This window comes from Anarrhichthys ocellatus, unplaced genomic scaffold (assembly GCF_004355925.1).
Source record: "Anarrhichthys ocellatus isolate YVR2014 unplaced genomic scaffold, GSC_Weel_1.0 scaffold152, whole genome shotgun sequence".
Lineage (NCBI taxonomy): Eukaryota > Metazoa > Chordata > Actinopteri > Perciformes > Anarhichadidae > Anarrhichthys > Anarrhichthys ocellatus.
Window position 1 is genome coordinate 58,883 of NW_022280182.1, and position 24,464 is coordinate 83,346.

At 41.7% G+C, this 24,464-nt stretch overlaps 1 protein-coding gene across 4 annotated transcripts in view; it reads left to right on the top strand.

Annotated features, from left to right (window-relative positions):
- Positions 1-22,838, top strand: part of LOC116400157 (uncharacterized) — a 42,070-nt gene extending 19,232 nt beyond the window's left edge. For all 4 annotated transcript variants that reach the window (XM_031877849.1, XM_031877850.1, XM_031877848.1 and 1 more), the window contains 4 exons: positions 1,695-5,751; positions 10,962-11,085; positions 15,449-16,321; positions 17,509-22,838. In XM_031877849.1, the coding sequence (XP_031733709.1) occupies positions 2,319-5,751; positions 10,962-11,085; positions 15,449-16,321; positions 17,509-18,079 (5,001 nt within the window). In that variant the 5' untranslated portion in view covers positions 1,695-2,318 and the 3' untranslated portion in view covers positions 18,080-22,838. The remainder of the gene's footprint in view (positions 1-1,694; positions 5,752-10,961; positions 11,086-15,448; positions 16,322-17,508) is intronic.
- Positions 22,839-24,464: the final 1,626 nt, after the last annotated feature.

Consider the following 24,464-nt stretch of genomic DNA (forward strand, 5'->3'; position numbering starts at 1 on the left):
CTTCTGCTTTTTTTGAGGTGTTGGGGAACTTCCTGTAAGCCAATGCTTAGCGCTAATCATCATACTAAGTATTGTTGTTATCTCCCACAAAGCTGGAGTTAGCGGGCTAGCTGCTGTAGATTAACCAGTTTGATATATTCAAAGCAGGAATGGCAACATCAAACTAAATTGCCACAATGTCATACTATGACATGTTGAAGTATTCAGCTTCTGATTTCTCGTATTGATGGAGGGAACAGCTTTGAAGGAATATTGACGTCACCTTGACTGTATTTTTGGCACCAAATTTGCATGGGGCTTTAAGGCTGCTTGGTGCAGGCTGTCGCATTTTCATCTCTCCAAATTCAAAATGCTTGCTGAGTTGTTTGAGGTTTTTTATTCTAATCGTTTGTTGTTTTGACTATGGACAGTTTTTCTAACCCTTTCGACTTCAGTTGGTATGTTATATCTTCTTAGATATAACTTCTAGAAGACCAAAGGGCCAACAAGGGCTTCAGTATTTAGCTTGGTTTTAAGCTCATCCTGTGGATAAAAAACATAAAGCAAATTTGAGATTTTGTAACATTTGTTGCTTCGGCTGTAAAGACTTTTTTACCATTTAGATGTGAGAACTCTGATGATCAAAGGTGTGAGTTCTTATACAGTTGGTGAAAGGGATTGGCAACTAAGGCTTCAGTACTTGGCTCAGTGTTTAGCCCAAATACATAAAGTTTTACATAAAGTACATTAAAGGCTTTTATCTTTTGTGTCTTAGCTTGAGGAACTATTCTACATTTAACCAAATGTATTATCTAAGTAGGGCTTCAGTAACTTAATGTTTAGCTCATGTTTCAGGGGGGGAAACATGTCTCCAAAAAGAACATTTAGGTTTTTTTAATCTTTCATTGCCTTGCCTTATAAGTGATATGTAATAAATTCCAACTCGGACTACAGTTCCTCACTCAGGGTTCAGCCTGTCCTTGGAAGAAAAACACAATGGGTTTTATAGAATACAGTTGTACTGACGTTGTTTTGAAGTGATGGCTTCACTTACAAATTGCAAAAAGTAAATGCCCTTTGAGTCAAAAAAGGTTTAAAACAAACAATTTTGACAACCCATATGGTTCTCCACTAGTCCCAGCACAAGGCTTCTCCCTCTGCATTATTGGTAACCCACTAATGGATGGAGTTCATTGGGTTGGTGCTGTTTGACCTGATTGCATTATTTATGATAACAGATTCTGATACTCAATGCTAATAACTAGATATATAATGTACTAATAACTCAATAGTACTCAATAGACTGAGGAAATGGTTTGCTACTTTTATTCCCTAATATGGGTCAGGCTTCAAACACTGAATCTTATGCTTCCCATAATGCAGCTTAATACAGTCTTTCTGTAGACACTTCTTGTTTGATCAAACCCCCCATTTCAAGTTTGTAACAAGACTTTGAGATGACTCTGATGACATCATCAGGGTTACTTTCTCAGATTTGAGGACATTATACAATGGTTGAGTAATACTTCTTGTAAATTGCAACCTGAGCTTTGTTTTTAAAATTAGTGGAGTGCCTGCCCCTTCAATTGGCCATGCAATGAGATCAGTGATTGTTAACTAATATCTTAATACTGTATATACTACCATACACTTACATTAATATTCATGGAGAGACTGTCTTCAAGCTGTCTTTTGTTGTTTGCTTTGTTTTCCAGACAAATGATGGAAATCAACAAACAGCCAGAATGAGAGGAGAAGCTTTGACTGGATTCAATCCTCCATCCACTGTATTCAGTCTTTCTGTCGCTTTGTGTCTGACTGACTAATGCTCCACTGGATAAAGACTTAATTGGCCCTAAAAGGACAGCCAGAACAATAAACAACCAGAATAAATACAAATGCAGCCATGCTTGGAAGAGAGTGGGCGAGAAGATGAGCTAAGAAGTTACCCTGTGGACATAAAAACTGGACATATTTTGTCATATATTTTCATGTTTTTCTTCAACTTCTGGTTGGAATATTTCAATTTAGACATTATCTTGTTTCCATTGTTATTTGCAATACTTTGATCACAAGATTGCCCTGACTTGGATGGAATATGCCTCAGTATTTTACCATAAAAGAAAAAGCAGAAGAAATTTTGAATTTGATATTTTTCCATTTCTTTTACTTTGTCATGGCCCCCTCAAAGCCAACTGCCATGCATCTTGCACATTCTGAAATTTATTTTGCAACCACATTTTTTCAGTATTAGTGAAATTACCAAATTCACAATTCACTCTTCAAACTACAGACGCATCTCCCACCAACCCCTCCCACCATCAGCCATCCGACCAATCATGGGCAAGCCTCTTAGCCGTCCCGGGTGTTTCAGGAAGAGCTCCTGCTGCCTGGAGAAACCTGGGGATGGGGGAGTGGGAGGCCGAGCTGGGGGACTGGAAGGAGGATACGGAGATGGCTACGTACCCCAACGATCCATTTACGATACCATGTGCATCAATCAACAGATTGACAGCCATCACCATCACCCAGGAGGGTCCATTAGGCGAGATATTGGAGGTGAGGGGAGTTTTAGCTACTCTGCAAGCGGCTCCCTGAGGGTTAGCAGGTCTCCGGCTGACATGTTCGATCCGCAGCCCCGCTCTCTAACTCCGAACCCCTCATTTGTTCGACGACTGGATGAAAGAGCCATCTATGATTCACTGAAACTTGGGGCTCAAGATGTTGATGGTGGCGGCTGCCATTCACCAGGATGTTTCAACCGATCAGTTTCTCCCTCTGTGTCATCATTCTCAGCACCTGGAGTGTCCTCTTCCTCATCTAAGAAACATCACCATCACCAACACCATGGAGACAGTACAAAGAGCAGAGATGGCCGACATTCCTGGAAAGTCTTGACACCTCCGAAACACCTGGGATGTCTGGAGCTTACTACAAACGAAATGATGGACAGAGGAGGAGGGTATCTGAACCCTGGGCAATACCCTCCCCCTGGGGGCCAGTCCTCCTCTCTTACCTCCCCTCTCATTTCCCCCTTCTCAGGCTCACCTCTCTCCTCAGGTTACCATACTCCGGTGTTTTTCTCCCCTGCCAAACCTCGCCCCAGTCAGTCACAGAGTTTGCGATGTTCACCTCCCCACGTCACCCAGCCGAGGCATTATTCCCAAACCCAGAGCCTCAGACTGTCACCACCCCAGGAGCTTAGACGATCCCCCTACCGTGCCCCCCTGGTCCAATTGTCTGCTCATGACCTTGAGCAGGACATGAGGGAAAGAGGAGGAGGATGGGGCCGGAGTGAGCGAGAAAGGGAATGGGAGAGGGAGAGAGAAAGGGAGATGGAGCGAGGGTGGGCCCAGCGTGAGTGGGAAAGAGAGAGGGAGAGGGGGAGGCTGGAGAGAGAGAGGGCAAGAGAAAGGGAGAGGAGGGAAACATCAACTTTTGGGACCTTTGGATATGGTCGACCAGTTCCACTGCGTTCAGACAGAGATTCCGTGTTTTTAGAGTCCGAACAGGTTCTAGACACAACACCCCTGTTGCTCCCCCAGCCCTCCCCCTCCCCCAATGCTGCTCCCAGAATGGGCACGGGAGCTGTGGGTAGGAATAGAGCTGGATCTAAGGTTGGCCCTGAAAGTGTAGGTGGGGGTATGGTTTCAAAGTTTGACAATGGGAGTGTGGGTTTGGTGTTAGTTGACAGCAGATCTGGGTGTGGGCCGAGGTTAATAAGTGAAGTTGGAATTAGAAACATGTCAGAGGCTGAAATCAGGGCTGGAATACAAGAACACCATAGAGTTGAAAGTTGGAACAAATATGACAACGGGTCCAGGGCTAGCATTAGAAATGGGTCTGAAACAAGAATGGGTTCCCAGGTGAAAACACAACCAGGGGGACGGGATCTCGAAGGAAAAGTGCAGTCTGGAATGGGCATAGAAAATATAGCTCCAGCTTTGAACAAGGAGGGACACCGGGGAGGGACAAGGAGTGGAGAAAAAAATGTAAGGGGTGTGGCTAAACCAGAACATTTTGCTGAGACTATACCTTCAACTGTGAATGACAATGAGAACAGGATTGAGCCTGGTGACAAAGTTGAGATTGGAGATGAACCTGGTCCGGCGATGAAGCCAGAGGCAGGGGTTGAGGCCAAAGTCAGTTCAAGGCAGGTGGAGAACAGGACTGGAACAGAAGTTGGAGGTGAAGCTACAGTTAAGAATGAGGTTGGTTCAGGAGCAGAGTCTAGAGTAGAAGCTCAAGTTGAAACAGAAGTTAAGATTGCTCCTACATCTGAGCCTGAGGAAGTACTTGAGGCTGTTAGTAATGAAACAGAGACTAAAAGTAACACTGAGACTGGGGTTGTCAGTGAAACTCAGAACAGCAACAACTTTACTACAGATAAAGCCCAGATAAGTATTGTGGCTGGGGGAAAAACTGATATTGTCTCAGCAGATCAGGTTGAGAAAAAGCCTTCGGACATCGATAAAATTAAATCTAGCCATGTAGAGAAAGGTTCCAGGTCTCACAAGTCCAAATTATCCAAGTCCAGCTCTAGGACTCGACCTGGCACAGCCACAGGACTCCGACCAGGCGTGGTCAGCCCTCGCCTAAGTAGAGGGTTTGCAGACCTTGAGTCAACAGGCCCCGCTGACGGCATCGAATCTACCTGGCCTCGCCGAATCATGGTCAGAAAGAGGACTGTACGGCAGGGCGGGGCACTCCACAACCTGCCTATTCTCCCCCCACTCCCTTCTGTCCTCTCAGCATTGGAGAAGAGGCGCCCTCATGCCCACCTCCACCCCCGTCCAGGCCACTTCTCAGAGAACCCGCTAACAACCATTATGAATGCTTCAAGTATGGTGGGACAATGCTCACTTAAAGAGCCCTCCCATCCAGAATTAGGAATAGGGGCCAGTGTGGTGGGCAGGGCTTCCCTGAAGGAGCAGAACTTGGAGCACTGGAGGGTCTGCAGCGAGCAGGATGAACCCAGGAGATCCAGGAGCAAGGAGAAACAAGTGGAGCAGAGCAAGGAGAACACTGAGATGGAGGAGAGAACGGGGAAGGAAGAGAAGCGAGACAAGGCGAGGAAAAAAGACAAAGTGAAAATGGAAGAGAAAGTGGATAAGGAGAAAGATAGGGTTACTGTCAGTGAGGGGCTGGTGGAGGAAACCAAACGAGAAAAGTCAGAGAGAAAGATTGAAGGGAAGGTGCAAGAGGATGGAAACACAAAGGATCTCAAAAAGGCAAGGAATGTAGAAATTATGGGGGGGGACGTGGAGGTTAGAGGAGTGAAGACTAATGATGGAATACAAGAGCGGCATGTACAAGAGTTGGAGAAGGTGGTGGCTAAATCAAAGAAAGAAGAAAGCCAAATGGAGGAGCAAGAAGGAGGCACATTTGGAGAGGAAGGGGGGGTAGAGGCTTGGGACACTGTCCTTGACATGGTCAACACTTTGTGGGAGGATGGCTGGGAGAAGGGGGGAGAGGGGGGAGGTGGGGATACAGATTCTTTCTCGGGCTCCCTGCAACGTTGGCCTCTTCTCCGGCCCCCAATTGGCTTTGGAGGCTCCCACCCCCCTTCATCGGCAGCCTCGGAGCTCAGCCTGACAGAGTTGGAAAGGAGAGCCAGGGAGCTGGACTCTGACCTGGAGCACCTAGACCTGTCTCAGCCCCACAGGGACACCCATGATATATACCAATCACTGCTGGAGCCACAGAGGGAACGAGCTGACATGTACCAAACACACCCTGGTCCGCAGAGGGAGAAAGCTGCTCTCTCCACAGGTAGATGGTTGTTGCATTTTGTGTATGGTTGTTTTCCTTCTTCCCATGTTCTTTGCAGTCAGAATAACACACTGAATAGCATTACAGCTGATAATATTAAAGCTTAATTGATGAATTCATTTCCCAGGGACTATAAACTAGTAATCCTAGCTCAAAAAACCAAACCCGATCACAGATTTCTGTGTAAATGAGTTTGCTCTAATTTAATCAAACAGAATTTGGCAATATGGACCATGAGCAAGATATAAACTGTTAATGTTAATTAATGGTGATAATCCTCTACAAGGGCATATAATCAGTAACAATGCAGGATCCTGGGCCTTCAGTGCTGTCCTACTACAGTTGAACCACCTTCTAATAACCTCATTATTATTTATTTTGTGTAAACACCTCATATTCACATAACACTGCAACATTTGACAAGTGAAATAAAATGTTACATGAAGCTCAACACCTACAAATACACTAACTGCAGGTTGCAGATACATCAATACGCGCATGACAGGATGCTTCGTCATTAACGGACAATGCGCGATTATGGCCAAAATCATAATCACGATTATTTTGATCAATATTGAGATCACGATTATTTATCACGATTATTCAATAATTTTAGGGACAACATCTTTTTATTGCACTTTCATGTTTAAATGAACAAGAACACTGCTTCCACTTCCATTGTTGTGCTACATTCCGGCTAATGTACAAATCTTTGCATCAGACTGGTCCTTATCACAGTGCATCTCGTAGAAGGAAAATATAAATAAAATAGTATCAACACTTTTTACCCAAAATTAAATCAACAGAGCACTGCTTTCCCTTCCATGTTGTGCTACATTCCAGCTAATGTACACGTCTTTGCATCAAAATAAAACTTATACGGTTCTTATTCACCTGAAGCAAAATATAAATAACATTTTTACCCAAAATAAAGGGCTAACTAAAAATAAATATGCCATCACAGAATGCAACCAAATGAAAACAATTCAGGCCTATGCAGAAAAGGCAATAACAAGGTGTTAGACCTACAGGTTTTTGGCAAGAAACACCAGCCTGTCGACATTTTCTGGCTTGAGAGATTAGCGAAGGCAGGTCACTACATTTCCCCCTGTGCTAAAGACCCTCTCTGAGGGGGAACTTGTGGCCGGAATGCACAAGTACTTTTTTGTCTTGACCATTTTTCTGAAGCCTTCATTGCTCACAGTATTTATTGGACACATGTCTTTGGCCAAATGAAATGCGATTGCATCTGTTATTTCAGTGTGTCTTTGGGAGGTGGATAGATACGCTGTCGCGCTATGCAGGGTCGCTGTTGTGGTTTTCTGGGTTGACGTTGGACATGGACGCAGATTCAGTGAGGTAACGTTAGCTTTGGCCTTAATGCATTCGGCGTACTGTAGTTTGTGGTGATTTTTCAGGTGGTTGAACAAGTTAGTTGTATTGCTATGCGGCGCAGACACAACTCTAACGCACTCTGTGCATATGATTTGTTCTTGGTTAACATCACTTGCCCTAAATCCAAAAAACTTCCAGACAACGGATGATGATCCTTTTCGAGGGGCTAGCTCCTCGCCTTCTGCTCCTGACCTTTGATTTACCTTTCACACGACACCCGTGACCGTCTGCTCTCGGTTCTGTTGTCTGTCTCTCTACTCTTCTACTAATAACGGAGTCGACTGCAGACAGAACTTTTTTTGAGGCTGCTGCTGCAGGGTGCGCGCATGACACCTCCCATCTCATTCGCTCCCTGGTGGTTGGCTGACTGTTAGTTGAGGAAGCGCTTGATTTGATATGTAGCAGATTTTAAACGTCAATATCGCTGACGATCATGTTTATTTAATTGTGGCAGCCAAAATCGTGATCGTGATTAAAATTCGATTAATTGTGCAGCCCTACAATGCATATAGTCAAAATCAACGTAATTAACACAATGACAAGAACAAACTCACAAGAACCAGTCACATATACTTATATGACAACAAAGCATGACTCCAGCAACACTGCAGCACTAAAACACGTACAAAGCCCAAAACAACCTGGCCCCTCCCTACCTTTCAGACCTCCTCCCCCTCCACGCCCTAACCCGTTACCTCAGGTCAGCTGGTGCAAACTCTCTGAAGACCATCAGGACCAAGCGCTGGACCTGGGGTGACAGGGCCTTCTCAGCTGCTGCACCTCACCTCTGGAACGCCCTCCCCATCCACATCCGTGAGGCTCCCTCCCTATCATCATTCAAACAAGCCCTCAAAACCCACCTCTTCAAACTCGCCTTCACCTGCTAACCCCTGCACCCTACCCTCCATTACATGACCCATTCAGCACAGCTTCTCCAGTTATTCTTTTTTGTTTTGTTTTGTTTGTTTGTTTGTTTGTTCTGTTTGTCTCAGCCTTGTAAAGCATCTTTGGGTATCTTGAAAAGTGCTATAGAAAATTGATTTATTATTATTATTATTATTATTATTCCACCACACACTGAAGAGCACGAGCCATTCAAATATTATTCACATCAGAGGGAACAATATTAACCATATCATAAAAACGACACCATAGACAAATTAACACGGTAGTAACTCTACTGCAGATGTAAAACAAAAGCAGTTCACTTACCAAAGCTGCTGTAAACTTAAAGACAAAGTCCATCCTCCTTTCTTTGATTACAAGGAGTTTAATACTGCGGTTGTACAGAACATCGGTTCAGTTCAGTTCCAGCCAGAGGTCCTCCTGCGAACGTGTTTGTTGAGTTGTAGATCCACTCGGGTCTCAGCTAAAGTTTTCAAAAGCACTGTAGCTTGTAAGCATCCTGTCGTGCTATGGTGTCGTGTTGCTGCCTTGGTTAGACAACTCAGGTTAGCGTAGCGTAGCTCCAACACCAAGACGCTCAGTTGCAAATAAAACGCATTCCCAGCCATAAAATGCGCAACGCTTCTCCGACGCTGTTAGCCAGAAATACCATTCGTACAAATCCTTTTCCTGGATGGGTCAGGGCTGCTAGCTGTGGGGTTTATCGACGCTTTCTTACAATGTCCAGCTTTTCCTGAAATGTCCTTCTCCAGAAAGGCGTTGCCAGTAACTCCGCCACCAAATTCTCCTCCTCCTTCAGCCATTGAGTGTTAAAAAAACAAAGCTAGGAAAAAAAACCTCTTACTACTTCAAAGATCTGCTAGTAAGCTTCACAACAGTCACACTAGCCCACTGACCAATCAAGCCACACATTGATGATGACTTACTCGGCTAGGCCAGCCAGAAGCTCTGGTACATCAAAGAATACGCCCAACATGTCAAACTAAAAATCTGATTGGTTGAAGACTGACAATCAACAATATCGTCCCCATTTACTTAAACTGCAAAGGCATTCACTTGTAATTCTGCAGGCCTCTGGGCAGATTTTCTTTTACCTAGAGACACAGGGGCAAAATCTGATTGGATAAAAGCTTACTTAAAACAAGTTGTGCTGGAAGCAGCGTTGGAAGCAGGGCAACTGAGGAAGACAGTAGCTGTGCAATGAGATAATATGCTAATGACAAATATTAAGAATACAAGTAGTGTATTTTTGAAAAATAATTAAATTATAAAATAGCTATAACTTCTGTCGAGGCCAGCAGAGAAGGCTTTTCTGGCCCTGACGGCCCACCACTGATGTAAATGCACTAACTCAGACCTGGGCATTGTACGGCCCGCGGGCCATATCTGGCCCGTTGGCTGTCGTCGACCGGCCCGTGGGACTTCAATGGGAAATTAGGAATAAAACGTAAATGATTGTACATCATGCACGGAATACAGCTGCATTGCTTTTAAAGTTTTTCATCTCAATTTACTATGTTAGTACGTTCGTGGATGTGTGCAAGCAGCAGCGTCACTGCTGCTCGCATAATAGCAGTGTCGGCAGCCGGAATCGGGCCGGTGTATTTGGCCCGATTCTGGGCCGTACTTCATCCCGAGTCTCAGCCGAGTCGGCAACCGGACTCGGCCCGACGTGTTTCTTTCAGCATGCCAAGCTTACGCCGGAGCTGGGCCAGGTCATTTTGGTTACCTGAGATGTGTTGGTGATGCAGAGCGGCACGGACATCTGAGGCTTTGCTAGCAAAGCTTCAAAAGCAAAATGCTCAGAAGATGTTGGTTCTCTTTGGATCGACCTAGATATGTGAACAAACATTCTCATCATGATGAAGTTTAATTAATTAATTAATCCAGATTTTCTTTCACTGACGATCACCCGTCAGCTGTCCTTCACATCTCACCTCACATTCAACCTGACTTCAGTGCACTCGTTCACTGAACGGAAAAACTAAAAATGAGGTCATTGGACTACAAACAATAGTAATAAAAGTACTAATCTATCAGAAACATGATCCCTGTCAGTGTTTTATTACTATATATGGATATTACAAATGCATATTTGTTTGGATCATTATTGCTGCTGCAGATGTTTAAGGTGCAGCTCATTTTAACTCCTTTATTGTTCAGTTGGGGTAGTTAGGAAAGGTTTGAAAAATGATATTGTGCAAAGTAACTAAAGCTTTGCTAAGACAAATGTAGTGGAGTAAAAAGTACAATATTTCCCCCTGAGATGTAGTGGAAGTACAAAGTTGAAATAAAATAGAAATACTCAAGTAAAGTACCTTGAATTTGTACATAAGTACAGTACTTAAGAAAATATACTTAGTTACATTCCACCAGTGATCATAATATTTACTCACAGCTTATCAAAACCACAATTTACTTTTTTTAAAGAGGTGGAATAATATAGAGCAGGATTGAGTTCAGTCTATTGTCCGGGCCTCCACAACAGTCCCTGTTTCGCATGTGGTCCCTTGGGAAAAATGATTGCCCACCCTTGCACTAACTGGTCCATCAAGGGGCTTATTTATTTTTTGTTTGCTTGCTTGTCGTGGGTCTGAAGTGTGGTTCGTGCTGTTTGCTTGTCCTACCTCAGCTCTATGCATTTTCCACCATATTGCCTATTATAATTATTTGGCTCCGGTACTGTAACTGGCAAAGTTATGCTCTCAGAAACCTGTGTGTTACTTTTCTAATACGGCAGAAAGCTAAAAAATGAACAAATGTTACCACAGCCACTAGACAATGGCAAACACTGATCGACTGGCTGTGATCAAATATCCAAAGGCTTGACCAGGAAGGGCATGAATGGGGATGTTTTGATTATAGCTCCCAATTCTTTAATTGTGTTGAATCTGTGCTATTTTTTCCAGGAGTGGTGAGCAGATCCGAGGTCAGTTTGGAGCTCAGTGCTATTGCCTCACCAGCTACAGACACAGACAGACCTCCTGTTGACTGGTCAACCAAATCTGCTGGGACTACCACTGTTGGCACAAGGTAATTCCTCATTGTTGTTAGCATTGATTCTGAACTGTTCTCCACCAGATGTTGATGTACATCCTGGGTGACTAAAGGTTCATCACACAGGGAAAAAACAATATCCAGGTTTGAATTCAGCCAAGGTATACTGGAAATCTGATCAAAGACGGGATTATTAATGCACAGGGCCACAATGACTTAGGATCTACGGTTCAATTCAAAGATAAGATAGAACTTTATTTATCCCAAGGGAAATTGTTGTGCAGCAGTTGCAGTAGAGAAGAGTGACCAATTTTAATATCAATAAAAAGTTTAACAATAAAAATATAAGTCATAATTGTGTACTGTAAATTTATATTTACTGGCCTTTTTGGGTCAGTTTAGCAAATATATGACTTTTATTGGGATATCTGTGAATTTAAAAATTAATTCTGTGTGTGCCAGAGTAAACACTTTAATATGGATCATGGCACGTGCATAGTTTGTTTTTTGAGAAACTACAGCTGATTTAGACAACAAAACATCAATTTGGATGTCATTCTTTTAATTTCTCATTTTCTTTTTATATTTTTTATATATACTGTTAGACATGGTGGACACTAACACAGTAATGAAATCTATCAACATCCAATTTGGACTTGTGGCTTGTACAGTGCAGTGTGGTGGCAAGATTTGTTCTTTAAAATTGACTGTTTGGATTCTACATGTAAGTAAATGCCATGAGTGATTTAAATAAACAAAATGGTAGTGACCATTTTGTTTTGAGCCTTGAGCCTTGACATGCAAGGCTGATATCACATGCAATCAGTAAATCAGAACAGTAACAGTGACAAGAAATATAGATAACAATCTTGGTCAGTCCTGGAGATAAAGATAGATTCATTAATGTCACAAATAAAACAGCATAAATAGATGTAAAAGGTTTTTAAAGTCATTTCAGAATTTGTTAGTTTGCTCCATTTTTCCCTAGCATTTAGTTATTTGCTAAATTCAATGCTATTGTATTCGTTTAGTCCAGCAGACGACCCATTGCAACAATTTAAATACTGCAATTTGTTTATTAAAAGTGGGGTCAGCGATTCTGGAGAAACATTGTTGATACAGTCTTTGCGGGTCAAATTGACCACTATGCAGATGATTATTATAACCCCATTGTTGTTGTTATTATTTTTATGCTAATGCATATTACCATCTAATTGACATTAGTATATTTTTTACATGAATAGGAAGTAATGAAACAGACAGCTTTGCTATTTAATGGCCCACTGCCAGTTCTTCGCCTTTTCCCCCAACAAGGGCTCGCTTGGGGTGAGATTTGCAGCTTTTTGGCTGGCTCTGTGTCTATCCAGCATGGCTGGTGCATGCAGCTGGAGTTTTACTTTGAGGGCATTGCATGACCAGGCATTATCAATCCACTTGATGAGGGCGGCTTCAACCACAGGCACATTTTTCATTGAGAGAAAGTGATTTACTTTTCCCTGTAGTGATTTCAATGTGCCTCAGGTGACCAGCCGGAAGCAGACGAGTCACTGCGAGGCAAAGTATCAAGGGAGTAAAGTAAAAAACAAAACAAAAAATTTATTTAATTAAGCCTAAAGTAGTTTTAAAATGTTTTTCCATATTTTGTCATGTATGTAAAGACCCAAAATGAACAGTTTTAGTGTACTTCTTGATTACTATAAGAGAATAATTTAAACAGCATTTGTATAGGAGTGGTTCTGTACAAGCTTTTTGATCAATATAGGTGGTTGATGACTCTAACAGTGATCACTATGAGCTGTTCACACTGTATTTGAACACACAAACAAATACCCCCCTCCCAGATCGCTCCCACTGCCTTTACAAGTGTTCAATATGAAGGCAAATCACTGTCAAAATCCGAGAGCACAAATGAGATCCATGCGCGCGCGAAAATCAAACAGCCGCGCGCATATTTTACTTTGACATCACTCCGCGAGCAAAATTCCGTCTCGTGCGAGCAAAATTCACTCTCGCGCGAGCAAAAGTTGCTCGCGAAGCTTAAACCTGCTCGCTCGCGAAACTTTAAACTGCTCGCTCGCGAGTAGATTTTTTTTTTGACAGTAAGTATCTCTAGATCTAATTGGTTACAATCCTCGTCTTTGCGTCAGAGTGATCTCTGACACAGACGCTAGATCTGATAGAGGTGGTTTTCAATCCGCCACTAAACACTACTCCACTAGATCTCAGGATGTACTACATTTGTCTGACAGGTTTTGTAAACTTTTCAGACTGTAGAGGCTGATGAAATACAAATTATGTTAATAGTGTTGTTAAATACAATAATTAAAAATGTGTTAAAGTCAAGTTGCTCAGATTGGTTTAAACTCCATCATTCTATTACAGACATTGTGTGTTTGATACTCAAACCTCTTGTGACAAACAGCTCAAAGAAACTTTTTGATCTTAATTGATTAAAACATGATGTGATCATATTTAATCATACTGTTGTGTTTACAGAAGAGATATAATATAGTTGTATATAATATGAGCAACAATTTGGACCTGCTCAAAGATCTGGAGCCAAGATTAGGGACCACTGTTTGTATATTAACTTTTAAATCACTGACAAGTAATTATTGGATGAAAAAGTATTCAGATCCTCACTGCATTAAACGTACTAATACCATACTGATGAAACGATAATCCATTACGAGTAAAATACCTGCATTCAAAACTTTAGTCAATGTTATTATCAGCAAAATGTATTTTAAGTGCAGAAAGTAAAACTGCCCGTGCAGTAAAATGTACATTATTTGCCCCTGACCTGTAGTGCAATCTGAAAATCTCCCCCTAGCGTCTGTGTCAGAGTGATATCCGGTTTATCCAAAGACGAGGATTGTAACCAATTAGATGTAGAGATACAATGGAGACTGGGTCCGCCCACTTCCTGTCAAAAAGAAAAACTACTCGCGAGCGAGCAGGAAAAAGACTCGCAAGCGAGGAGGTTAAAGTTTCGCGAGCGACTTTTGCTCCCGCGAGAGTGAATTTTACTCACGGAGTGATGTAAAAGCGCTCGTCAAAGTAAAATACGTATGCGGCTGTTTGATTTTCGAGCGCGCGTGGATCTCATTTGCGCTCTCGGATTTTGACAGTGATTTGCCTTCATAGTATGTTCCCCCTGATCTGAGTGCCCCGTGTTCTTGATTGGCTAGAATAATGTTGTGTGGCTTGGTCCGAGTTCCTTTGTTTGTTTCCCATTTACAGCCAGGGCTGTGTTTGAACACCAGGTTTTTTGTCAGCTCACACAGAGAACTGACAGCTAGCAGACCGTGACGGGATATTTGCTGAATTTGACAAAAAAGTGCATTGGATTAGAAGCCACTGACTCCACCTTTAAGTGATCTGTGTGTATATGGCCGATGCAGCCGGAGAACATTCAAATATTTGTTACGATGGACTGCCAAATGCTTCGTGTTGCTATTTCATTGCTTTTCATCTGTCATTATTATGAACATCTCATTCTGGTAGAACAGAGTGTGTGCCCATAGTTTTGGATAAAAACAGGCACATTCATTACATGTGAGCAGGACAGTGTTGATGAGCTGCTAGAGAAAGGGAAGTTGTGTTTTTTTCCTAGATCTGTCCTGTGTATTGGCCATGAAAGGCAGTAAAAGCCAAGAAAGGCTGGCTGTCATAATCCTGATTTATTAATCTAAACTATTTTATTTATGGAAGCCCCAAACTGCTATTGACATTCCAGCCCAAGTCCACATGATCCATGTTCAAATACAGACTGTGCTGACTCTACAACATTGGCTAGTTTTATAATGTAGACCATTTCGGCTTGAAAGGTTGCTGTGCAACATTTGTGATTAGTGGGCTTATATTGGCGGGACCTAGAATCCAATATATATGTCTTTAATAACCTTACATCTGTTTGAGTAATTATCTCTGGCCGATTACCTCATTTAAAGTTAACTTTGTATGTCTTCCCTGTTTTTGCAGTATTTAACACCCTACAGTAGTTGTAATTGTTTTGGGTCACATTTGTGGTCTGGACCATATTAAAACTTTGCTATAAAAAAAGATTTGTGTGCGTGCACAGTTAGACAGCACATCATGCATTAATGAACTGTAAAAGTAGGTTCCTTTGATTTGCACCAAGTGAGGTAGGTGTGAAAGCAACACGTCCTCAGCTAAAGTAGGGGGCTAATGTATCCATATTGATGTGTCCATTATCCAATTAGTGTTCAAATCAGAGCTGGGGACAAAGACACAATCGATAACTTAGATCTGAAAGAGTAGGTTATGACAAGTCTGATGGCATCAGTGATAACCAGTGGTAGAGAGAGAGAGTATTAGAAGGGAAGGTGGCACATGGGGATGTAGCAGTCATTTGACTGCCTTGTCTTTTTTCTAGCTCCACTAAGGAGGACAGCTCTCCAGACTCCAACCTCACGCTGGAGTCCGACTCCAGCGGCGTCTTCCTCTCCTTATCCAACCAGAGCCAGGAGGAGGCCGGCTCCGACAGCGACCAGCCGATCAGCGGCTCTGACCTGGGCAGCAGCAGCACGTCGCTGGAGAAAGATGGGGAAGATGGCGGGTTGAAGGAGTGGGGGAGGGAGGAGAGTGCGGAGCTGCAGTGGTGCTACCCGTCACTTCTCAACACCTCCGCGTATGAGGACGTAGGAGGTGATGGCGGAAGACAGGAAGCAGGGCGTGGACAGACGGGGAGAGATGGAGACGGAGGCAAAGGTGAGAGTGGAAGAAGGGTTGGTAAGATAGGAACGGTTTCAATCATTAGGACCCAACTTGACCAAACAAACATTGAGGGCTCTACGTCTTTAAATGCTCCACAAAGTGAGGAGACACCACCCAGGAAAAAAGTGACCCTTATGGGAAGTGACTTCCCTCTTCCTCTGTCTCCCTCAAAACAACCCTATCAGAAGCCAATCAGAAGCTCAGGACTGGACTGCGGGGACTTAGATCCCTTTGTCCAATCGGACAGCTTTGTTTACCTTGCCGTGTCTGCAAGGCCTGCCTCCCAGGGGGGAGTCGCTGCACTGGCAGAAGTCCCCACCCATGGCATAAAACACGACATTGCGCAGCAACAGTCGGAAAGCATGAAAACACACCTGGACCAGTCAAATACAGAAAGGAATGCCAAGCCGACTTATCTTGCCCCACAAAAACCAGAGGAAGGAGACTTTCTGTGCACTGACAGCTTTGTCTACCTGGCCGCTCCAGCCTGCCTCCTACTGGGCCCTGCAGGAAACACACCCTACAGCGGCAGGTATGTGTATTTTTGTGTGTGTTCACTGTGGCTCCAGTGCATTTTATTCTATTTTATGTTATCTTAGATTTCTAAAACAGATGATGATATTACCAGCTGCGTTGCTCCACAGCTGACCATATAGCATACAGTATAAAATCTGGCCCTCTCCTCTGTGAGACAGCGCTGATGAAATATTGAGCAGATTTTGATTTGAGATTTGAGTTAGACTATTTTTTAGAATTGAAAGATTCTTATGTAATAGTTATGGCTCACTAGCATACTAACATTTGTGTGGACAATAAGCTACATGGTGAGATTAATGCCTTTATGCTACGCTACGTTGCATTACGTTACATTACGTTAATGTAACGTAAAGTAATGTACGTTATATTATGTTAACGTGCAAAATGTTAACGAACCTAACCCAACGTAACATGCTGCGATGTGTTACGTTATGTTAGCACAAATATCCACCTCGACTCAAGGATGAACTAATTACATTTTGGTGGTCAAAGGTCACTGTGACTTCACGAAACACATTTTTTGTCATAATTCAAGAATTCATATGCTAATTATGACAACTATGACATGATAAAATAATAAAGTGATGACATTTTGGACAGACATGAATGTAAACTATAACTTAGTTGGCAGAGGCATACAACCATAAGGAGGTAATTGTAGTTATATTTTGAATTGTCACCTGCCGCCAGAGTTTTCCTTTACATAAATTAACACATTTCCACCATAACTTGATGCAGAATAATTCACCAGAACGCAGGAAATTAAGTGTTTGATGCTCATTTTTTAAAATCCATGCAAAAGTATACTTTGATTCACAAACTATCATTCATCTCATTTCCATTACGACTCAACATAAACTACAGTATTTTAAAAGGATGTATGTGTGTGGGTGTGTCTGATTTCCCCTCCCTCTGCAAATTCAGCACTAATAATAATAATGTAATTTCAATAATATAAAGATTGCTTGTGACAGAGTTTAGATTTCATGCAACATATTTAAAAGCAGTAATTTTAACACCATTCTAATAAATATAAGAATGAAGATACCAGAGAAATATTTTAAATTGTTTGAATTCAAGATTGGTGAGTCTGTAGATGCCAGTGATTACTTTGGTCACTGTAATCCAATATTACTGTGGTTCAATTATTTCACCCAGATTCTGTCTGTTGTGGTTTTCCAGGGAGTCAGACTCAGAAAGTTCAGGATCCGGACCTGTTGATCTGTCGGTGCTGGGTTGTGACTCTGTGGCAGGGGACAGTGACTGGGACTCCGACCTGTCCGACTCCGATCCCAGTCGCTCCTCCAGACTCTCTGCTGCTGGTAACAAATCTGCCAGCGTAGCACGGTCCAAGCGGCCGCCTGCTGAGCCGGACTGGGACTTGTTCGGAGAAACCAACGAAGCCGAAGTCCTGAGTGAGCTCTTCACGGAACAGGACAAAAACAACAATGGCAAAGCAAGGAAGGTTACCGGGGCCACCGCCGGCCTGGCAGATACAGCAGCCATTCCTGAGGCAACCCAAAATGTCCCTACGCCGGTAAAACGGGAGAGATCGGCAGAGCAGTCGTCGACAGCAAAGAAGGTGACTTGGCAGTTTAGACCAGCCCAGAGGTCCGTCTGCACCGGAAGCAGGAAGGAGAAAGAGAAGGAAGTGACATCATCCCCATTGGTAGGGTTCACGGAACTGAGGGGGGGCGAGACCCATAGACCCTGCCCTTCGTCGTCATCATCGTCGTCATCGTCCTCGGGTTGATTTGTGAAGGAAATGGGGTTTTTTTGTGCAACCATTCGGGAGGAGCTTCCATCACCTGAAGCTGAGTTTGTTGCCAAGAGAAAAAGAAGAAGAGAAGAAACTGACAACTGGAACAACTACAGATTTTTTGCCTGTAAATTTTGAATTTTGCATCTAGCTGCTGCCATTGCCTTCTTATGACCTTCTAAAGGCTGCATAAAAGACTAGTTCATTGTTGCATTTTCTTACACTAGCCTAGACAACATCATATATAATCAGTTTAACGTAATCGTCTCAAAATTGTAATTTGAATAAATATCTTCTCAGTCACTGTCTGTTGACGGATGAGTCAACACAGTCCCTGGAAAAATCACAAGCGGACACTGTTTGGATCTTTAGGAAGTGAGACCTGAAAACACACCTGCAATTACTGCTCCACAGGCGTTGTCAGAGAAATCGAAACAGAGATCTTGAAGATTGTACGTTTGACACAGTGTGAGACTAAGGCTAAACAGAAACCTTCAGGTTGAGATTATTTGGAAATACGGCCACTGACAATTTATTATGGGTTTGAACAAAAGGTTAAATTTTGAAACACATGGATGATTTATTCGTAACACGTTCACATTATTCTCTATCTAAATAAGAAATATGAATAGTTCTGAGTTTTTTTTTATTCTGTTGAATGTACTGTACAGGATATACACAACAACAAAGAAAATCCACCTCAAAACGTAGTTCACCAATGAGACATTCTTAATGATTTGACTCAGTCACCTGTATTTAAAGAAAATACTACAATGTTGGAATTCAGTTACCATAAACGCATACAAATAATTACAGCTGGAGAAAAGAATTTCTGTCGGACTCCGCCATTGCGCTATCCATTTATACAGATCCAACAATGTAAATGTGTCTCAGGCCTTATATCAAATTACACTTCCCATGTAATGCCTCTCTTTAATACCTGCTTTTACTACTTCATATATACTTTAAAACTTAAAAAAACTGACTGAGGTCGAACTTTAAAGTGTACAATGTATTTTATAATCACATCCAACTTTAAAGTGTATTTGATTGTCTGTCAATAATATATTTTGAAACATTGAAATAATTATAGTGAAAATTATATATATATATACATATATATGGAAGGATTTAGTAATAACATTTAATTTAAACAAATTGTGTTATTTATCATTTAGATTTTAAAATGTGAATGTAATAATTGAGCAAAATGCTTACAGATTCATGCTATATTCTACGTTTCATAAGTGGAAAGTGTTGCCTCAGTGGTGTGTATAATAATGGCTGAGTTTAATTGTATTTTTTCAGCCAAATACTAATTGTAAATGCAGTCTTACAATTAGTAAGACTGCAATTAGTAAGATTTAGAGGTTCCACGTGTTACATTTTTAAACATGTCTTTATCATCAGGTAAAATTGCCATAAACAATGAGACCGCGGTTGAGATGATTGATAGCCTTCGTCTCGTGCCAGTGGTATTTTTAGTGCTAGCGACTTCATCTCCCATAATCCCTTTTGCTTTGTCTCTTCTCCTCGCCTCTGTGGCATATGTGGCTTTACTGAAGAGGATAACATGTTGGAGATGTTTTTTTTTTTTCTTACCATTTTGCTCTCACATTTGTCACAGTGAGACAATTTGACAGATTTAGCTCTGTTTGCGCAGAAAGGGAAGCAATCCAGAAGATTTTCCTCTGAATCCATGTCAGTTGCACAAAATGTAAAATGCAGTGTGGAGGCTGGTCGGGCTGCCAATCATCCCAGCAGTGGTTTTGTTGTTGAGTAATTATGCTAATGTCTCAAAATGAATGTGGTCATCATTTGCTGATGTTGAAAATGACACATGTACCTTTTAAAAGAGAGAACAGTGATGTCCCATTTGTTTTCCTTTTGCAAATGGGACAAAGGGAACGTAGCAGGTTGACAAATCATTGTCAGTTACACAATAATAATTATTGTTGCAATATGATGTGGTTATGAAAGGCTGTGTGTGGGAAGTTATGGCCTTGCAAGCAAATTGCTTCTGAAGCAGGTGTAGTCGTGCTATTTGAAATATGTATTTTTCAGATTGGACAGTGAGAGATTACCGTTTGAATTATGACAAAATCCAAGTCAAGTATTGGTGTGAGTTTATTGGTGAGAGAAGGTGATGCCACAATAATTCAGATATCTGTGGGGGGTTGTTGTTTTGTTTTTTCATGAAATGAGAACTGTTGCCTTGTGCTGCTTTAACTGCCATTCTAAACATGAATATGCTCCACCAGCCCTAAATGCACCCCCCTGGTTTAGTGATGGATTCATTATTATACTTTCTTGTGCTTTGGAGTACAGATTTATAAGCACTTCCACCATAGAGGAATTACGTACTTGGTTAGTATTTTTAAAGATGCAAGATTGTCAGTATGTCTTTGGACGTGAATGTTAAGCAGGACTGAACTAATGACTGACGAGGGTTTAAAATGACCAAAGCCTTGAAGGTTCTCTATACGATATTCAGAGCATCAATATAGCAGCAAACAACTATTGTGTATGTAAAGATATCGTGGACTAATGTCTACCTGAGCAGAGAAGGAAGTCAATCTCCCTCTGTGTGTGCTGTAATCAGAGCTTCTCTGTGCTTTGTTGATGTAGACGGGCCAGCGGCACATGCTTTTTAGTGCATGTTAGTGTATGTGAGTGTGAGCCCGCTGGCTAGCTCACGGCCGCCGCTCTGCATTGAACCTTTTATGGCGGTTGCAGATGATGCGACGTTGTCGTGGAAGCGTTGCGCTCACCCTCCTGTTCCCCCTCAGGTAAACACTGTTAGCTCCGTCAGCGCTGTTGCAGCACTGTTAGCTGTGAGCAGGTTGCTCAGCCTTCACCATGTTGAGAGACATGTAGAGGCAATAAATATGCTTGGAATTTCCAATTTAGCGCCTTTAACCATGTCAAAATGCATTGAATGTAAGTTCATTTGTATTGTTATAACAACCAATAGCACCCCAAACCCCTGTTAAAAGTCAGCAGTTTCAGAACATTAAAAAGTGAGCTGTGAGGACATTTTAGCACGGAGGGATGGAGCTGTTAAGGGCACAAATTTCCTCTACAGTTTTTCTGTGTGTCAGTTAGTGGTAATTTAATTAAACAACATTTTTTGCAGTTATTTGTACCATACTAACACAATAAGGTGGTGTTAGCCTCGGTGAAGTCCATGATAATTGACTCATAAAGTAATTGCAAAACTTTTCTAATTAGTCAGCAGCTAAAGTAATTAACATTACTCATTATTTCACGTTGCAGCTTTTCTATTTAACACATGTAGAAACATATATGGAGACATTTTGGCTCCACAAGCCTGCAGGCCTATTATTTGGAGGGATTTATTGACCATCCAGCAACTGGTTTATCCTCAGCGACTGCATACAAGAGAATGGTAACAAAAGCCTGAGTGTCTGGTTACCCGGTAAACCTACTAAATGTTAATCTGCACCTGTCAATCAAAATTGAGGATTCTCACTGGCTATCAACTAATAAAATAGATTTGGGATCTCGTAATATGTTTATAAAGCAGGACCTGCCTTATTTGATATTCTACTGTAGTGGTGCCAACAAATCTGCAATCAATCAAATTACCAAATACCTTTGACATACAGTGAATCAGGAACTCTTGGGGCCCTGGTTCATGTTCTTGCTTTGTTTGTAATCTAGTCTTACATCTTGGGACCCGTTGGTTGAATATTAGAATTCTAGAAACATGGCAAAATGATCTCTTATTTGGAATTGGTCAGTTTGGACACATTCCACCCATATTTCACACATGAGCAATATAAAGACACGGAGCGGATGTATGTGTTATGAGACATCGTTTTCACAGACGCAATCTCATATCTCCTCCTTGTTATTCTATATGAAAGATTGCATTGGAACAACTTGATCATTGGCTGTAGATCAAGTTTAGCAGAGCAGAGTTTTCCCCCTACAGCTACAGAGTTGGGGCTCCGGCCAGTTTCTTGGTGGTTCTCTGCCAGCTCTGGCATCTCGAAGTGATCATGTATGGAGAGCCGTGCTTTTTATTTGAAGCTGACTACTTCTTGTTGTAGAAACGGGACAGGGCCCTGGCATTTATAAAACTACCTGGTAGTCCACGCTGCCTGTTAGGTCACAACCACTGTACGTTCTGGCTGAGGTCTCATCCTAAAAAGGCTGTTTACATGACAATGTTCATTACATGTAACCTGTGGGGGATTGTCTCTATTATATATTAAACATTTGGCACTATGCTGTGTAGCACTTCAAAACCTGGTTTCTATTGGAATAACGACACACAGTATTTTCTAACCATGCTGCTTTACATGTCTGCTGGATGGAATCTTTCTCTTAGTAACTAAACTTTAAAGCTCACACAGTGGACCAAATGAGAGAGTGATCCGCATAGCTGTATGCATTATTTTTTATCAATGAAATAATTTTGGATTTCCGCTCGCATTAATCTGTGGCAAGGCATCTAGTTTCACTGTGAAATATTAAGGCTAAATTACTATACACCTTTACTGACTTTTGTAAAATTCACTAATATTAGGCCGTACGCGTAATACTTTGCTGTTCATGTAAACGCTGATCACTGTTAAAGCTTAGTGATGATTAAGAACTAAGACCTGAGACGACTTTTTAGTGGATAAAGATGATTTATGTGAAATCGTATTGTGTGCCGTATTCCCAAGCCTTGTTGAAATGCATTCATGTGCAAATAAAGACTACGCTTGATGGTGGAATGTGACTCACTCTGACCTGTTTGGTGTCTGTCTCCGCTGTCTTAACCCTGCATGGTACTCAGGGAAGTAATCAATCAATAGACCTTTTTACAGCCGACGTCATCAATAATATGCGCACGTTTGTTAGCAACAGAATTGGCGGTTTGCTCCAGCCATCCAGAAAAGTTAGCAAGCTTTAAACAGTGAATTAAAACTGTTAACAGCGTCCAAATGTCTGGTTGTTAAATGTTTGGTTGTCGCAATTGAAATTCTAACAGCGACCTCAAGTTCTACAGAATTCCGACAAGATCACGACCCTTTCAAAGCGACGGGTGTTTCAGTTTAATCAGTGACTTTCAGCCGAATGCTTCCGTGCATTCTACCCGCTCACATAGATCTGGGAAGTCCCTTTGTTTAGGTTGCATTCATCATCTTTGGTGGTTAATGTCCTTGCATAGCTTGACAAGCTATTGTACTTCTGTTGCGTATACGTCATTCTTGCATATACGTCATTCTTGTAAAGGGTCTATGCTTGGATTACACTACACTACTATATAGGCTACCTTATACCATAACCCAGGTTCACTAATATACAAGAAAAGAACCCTGAACAAAGCTTAAAGCTGCAGTAATCAATGGCACTTTGAATCCAGCACCAAACAGCAGACAGACAAAGTTAGCGAACAGCTGGTGAACAAAGTGGTTAGCAATAACGACTTTATGAGGGGATAATATGTGAATGTTGTGTTTACAGCTTGTTCTACCGCCCAAGGTGGACTAAAACTGCAATTAATCCAGCTACAATCTTTAAATAGCGGCAGATTTGAAATATTAAATGATAATATATTACAACCTGGTTTCAACTTGTAAAACAATAACATTTTACATAGGAAGTAAATTGAAGAAGAACTGATAAAATCACTAAAAAGAAGCCAGGTCAAGAAACACAACTCCAGACCCTGTTGGACTTTCTTTTTTCTTCTTTTTTTGTTCAATGAGGGATGATTGGCAGCCTTTCAGGTGAGCTCATTTTCAGTTTTAGCCACAAATGAAGTGGATTTGAAAACCCAGCTAAACTGTTTCCTTGTTCCCTTTGTTGGGTTTTCATATCTTCCCAGATCTCAACAATTGCTCAGGTGAATAAAATTATTTTAAAAAACCCTGTAGAGAAATGCTGGCAAAAACTGATTGCAAAAGCCAAGTTGTAATAAACTGAAATTTTCACAACAATCCTCGATAGAAACCCTGCTTTTCATTTGGAAAAGTAAACTCATTGGATTAACTATAGAAAAAATAAAGATGTATTATTTTTAAAAGTACTGTGATGCCACTGGCAATAATCTGTTTAATAACTCAATCCTGGAGAAAAAAGCGTCCCTATAATGCATCAGTGACACATAATTTATAGTGGTTACCATGGTTACAATAACTCTATTGCTACAACTTCTCCATATTGTCTTTTTCTGCGATTACAGTATAACAGAAACACACACAGAGAAGCACAGCCTGCGGTGCCATCTGTGTATTAAATAGTACATGGTGTAGGAGTTGTGTCAGTAATGTAGGTCTGTCCATCTATTTAAGGCTGATTAATTAGAGCACTTTGAGAGAGAGAGAGAGAGAGAGAGAGAGAGAGAGAGAGAGAGAGAGAG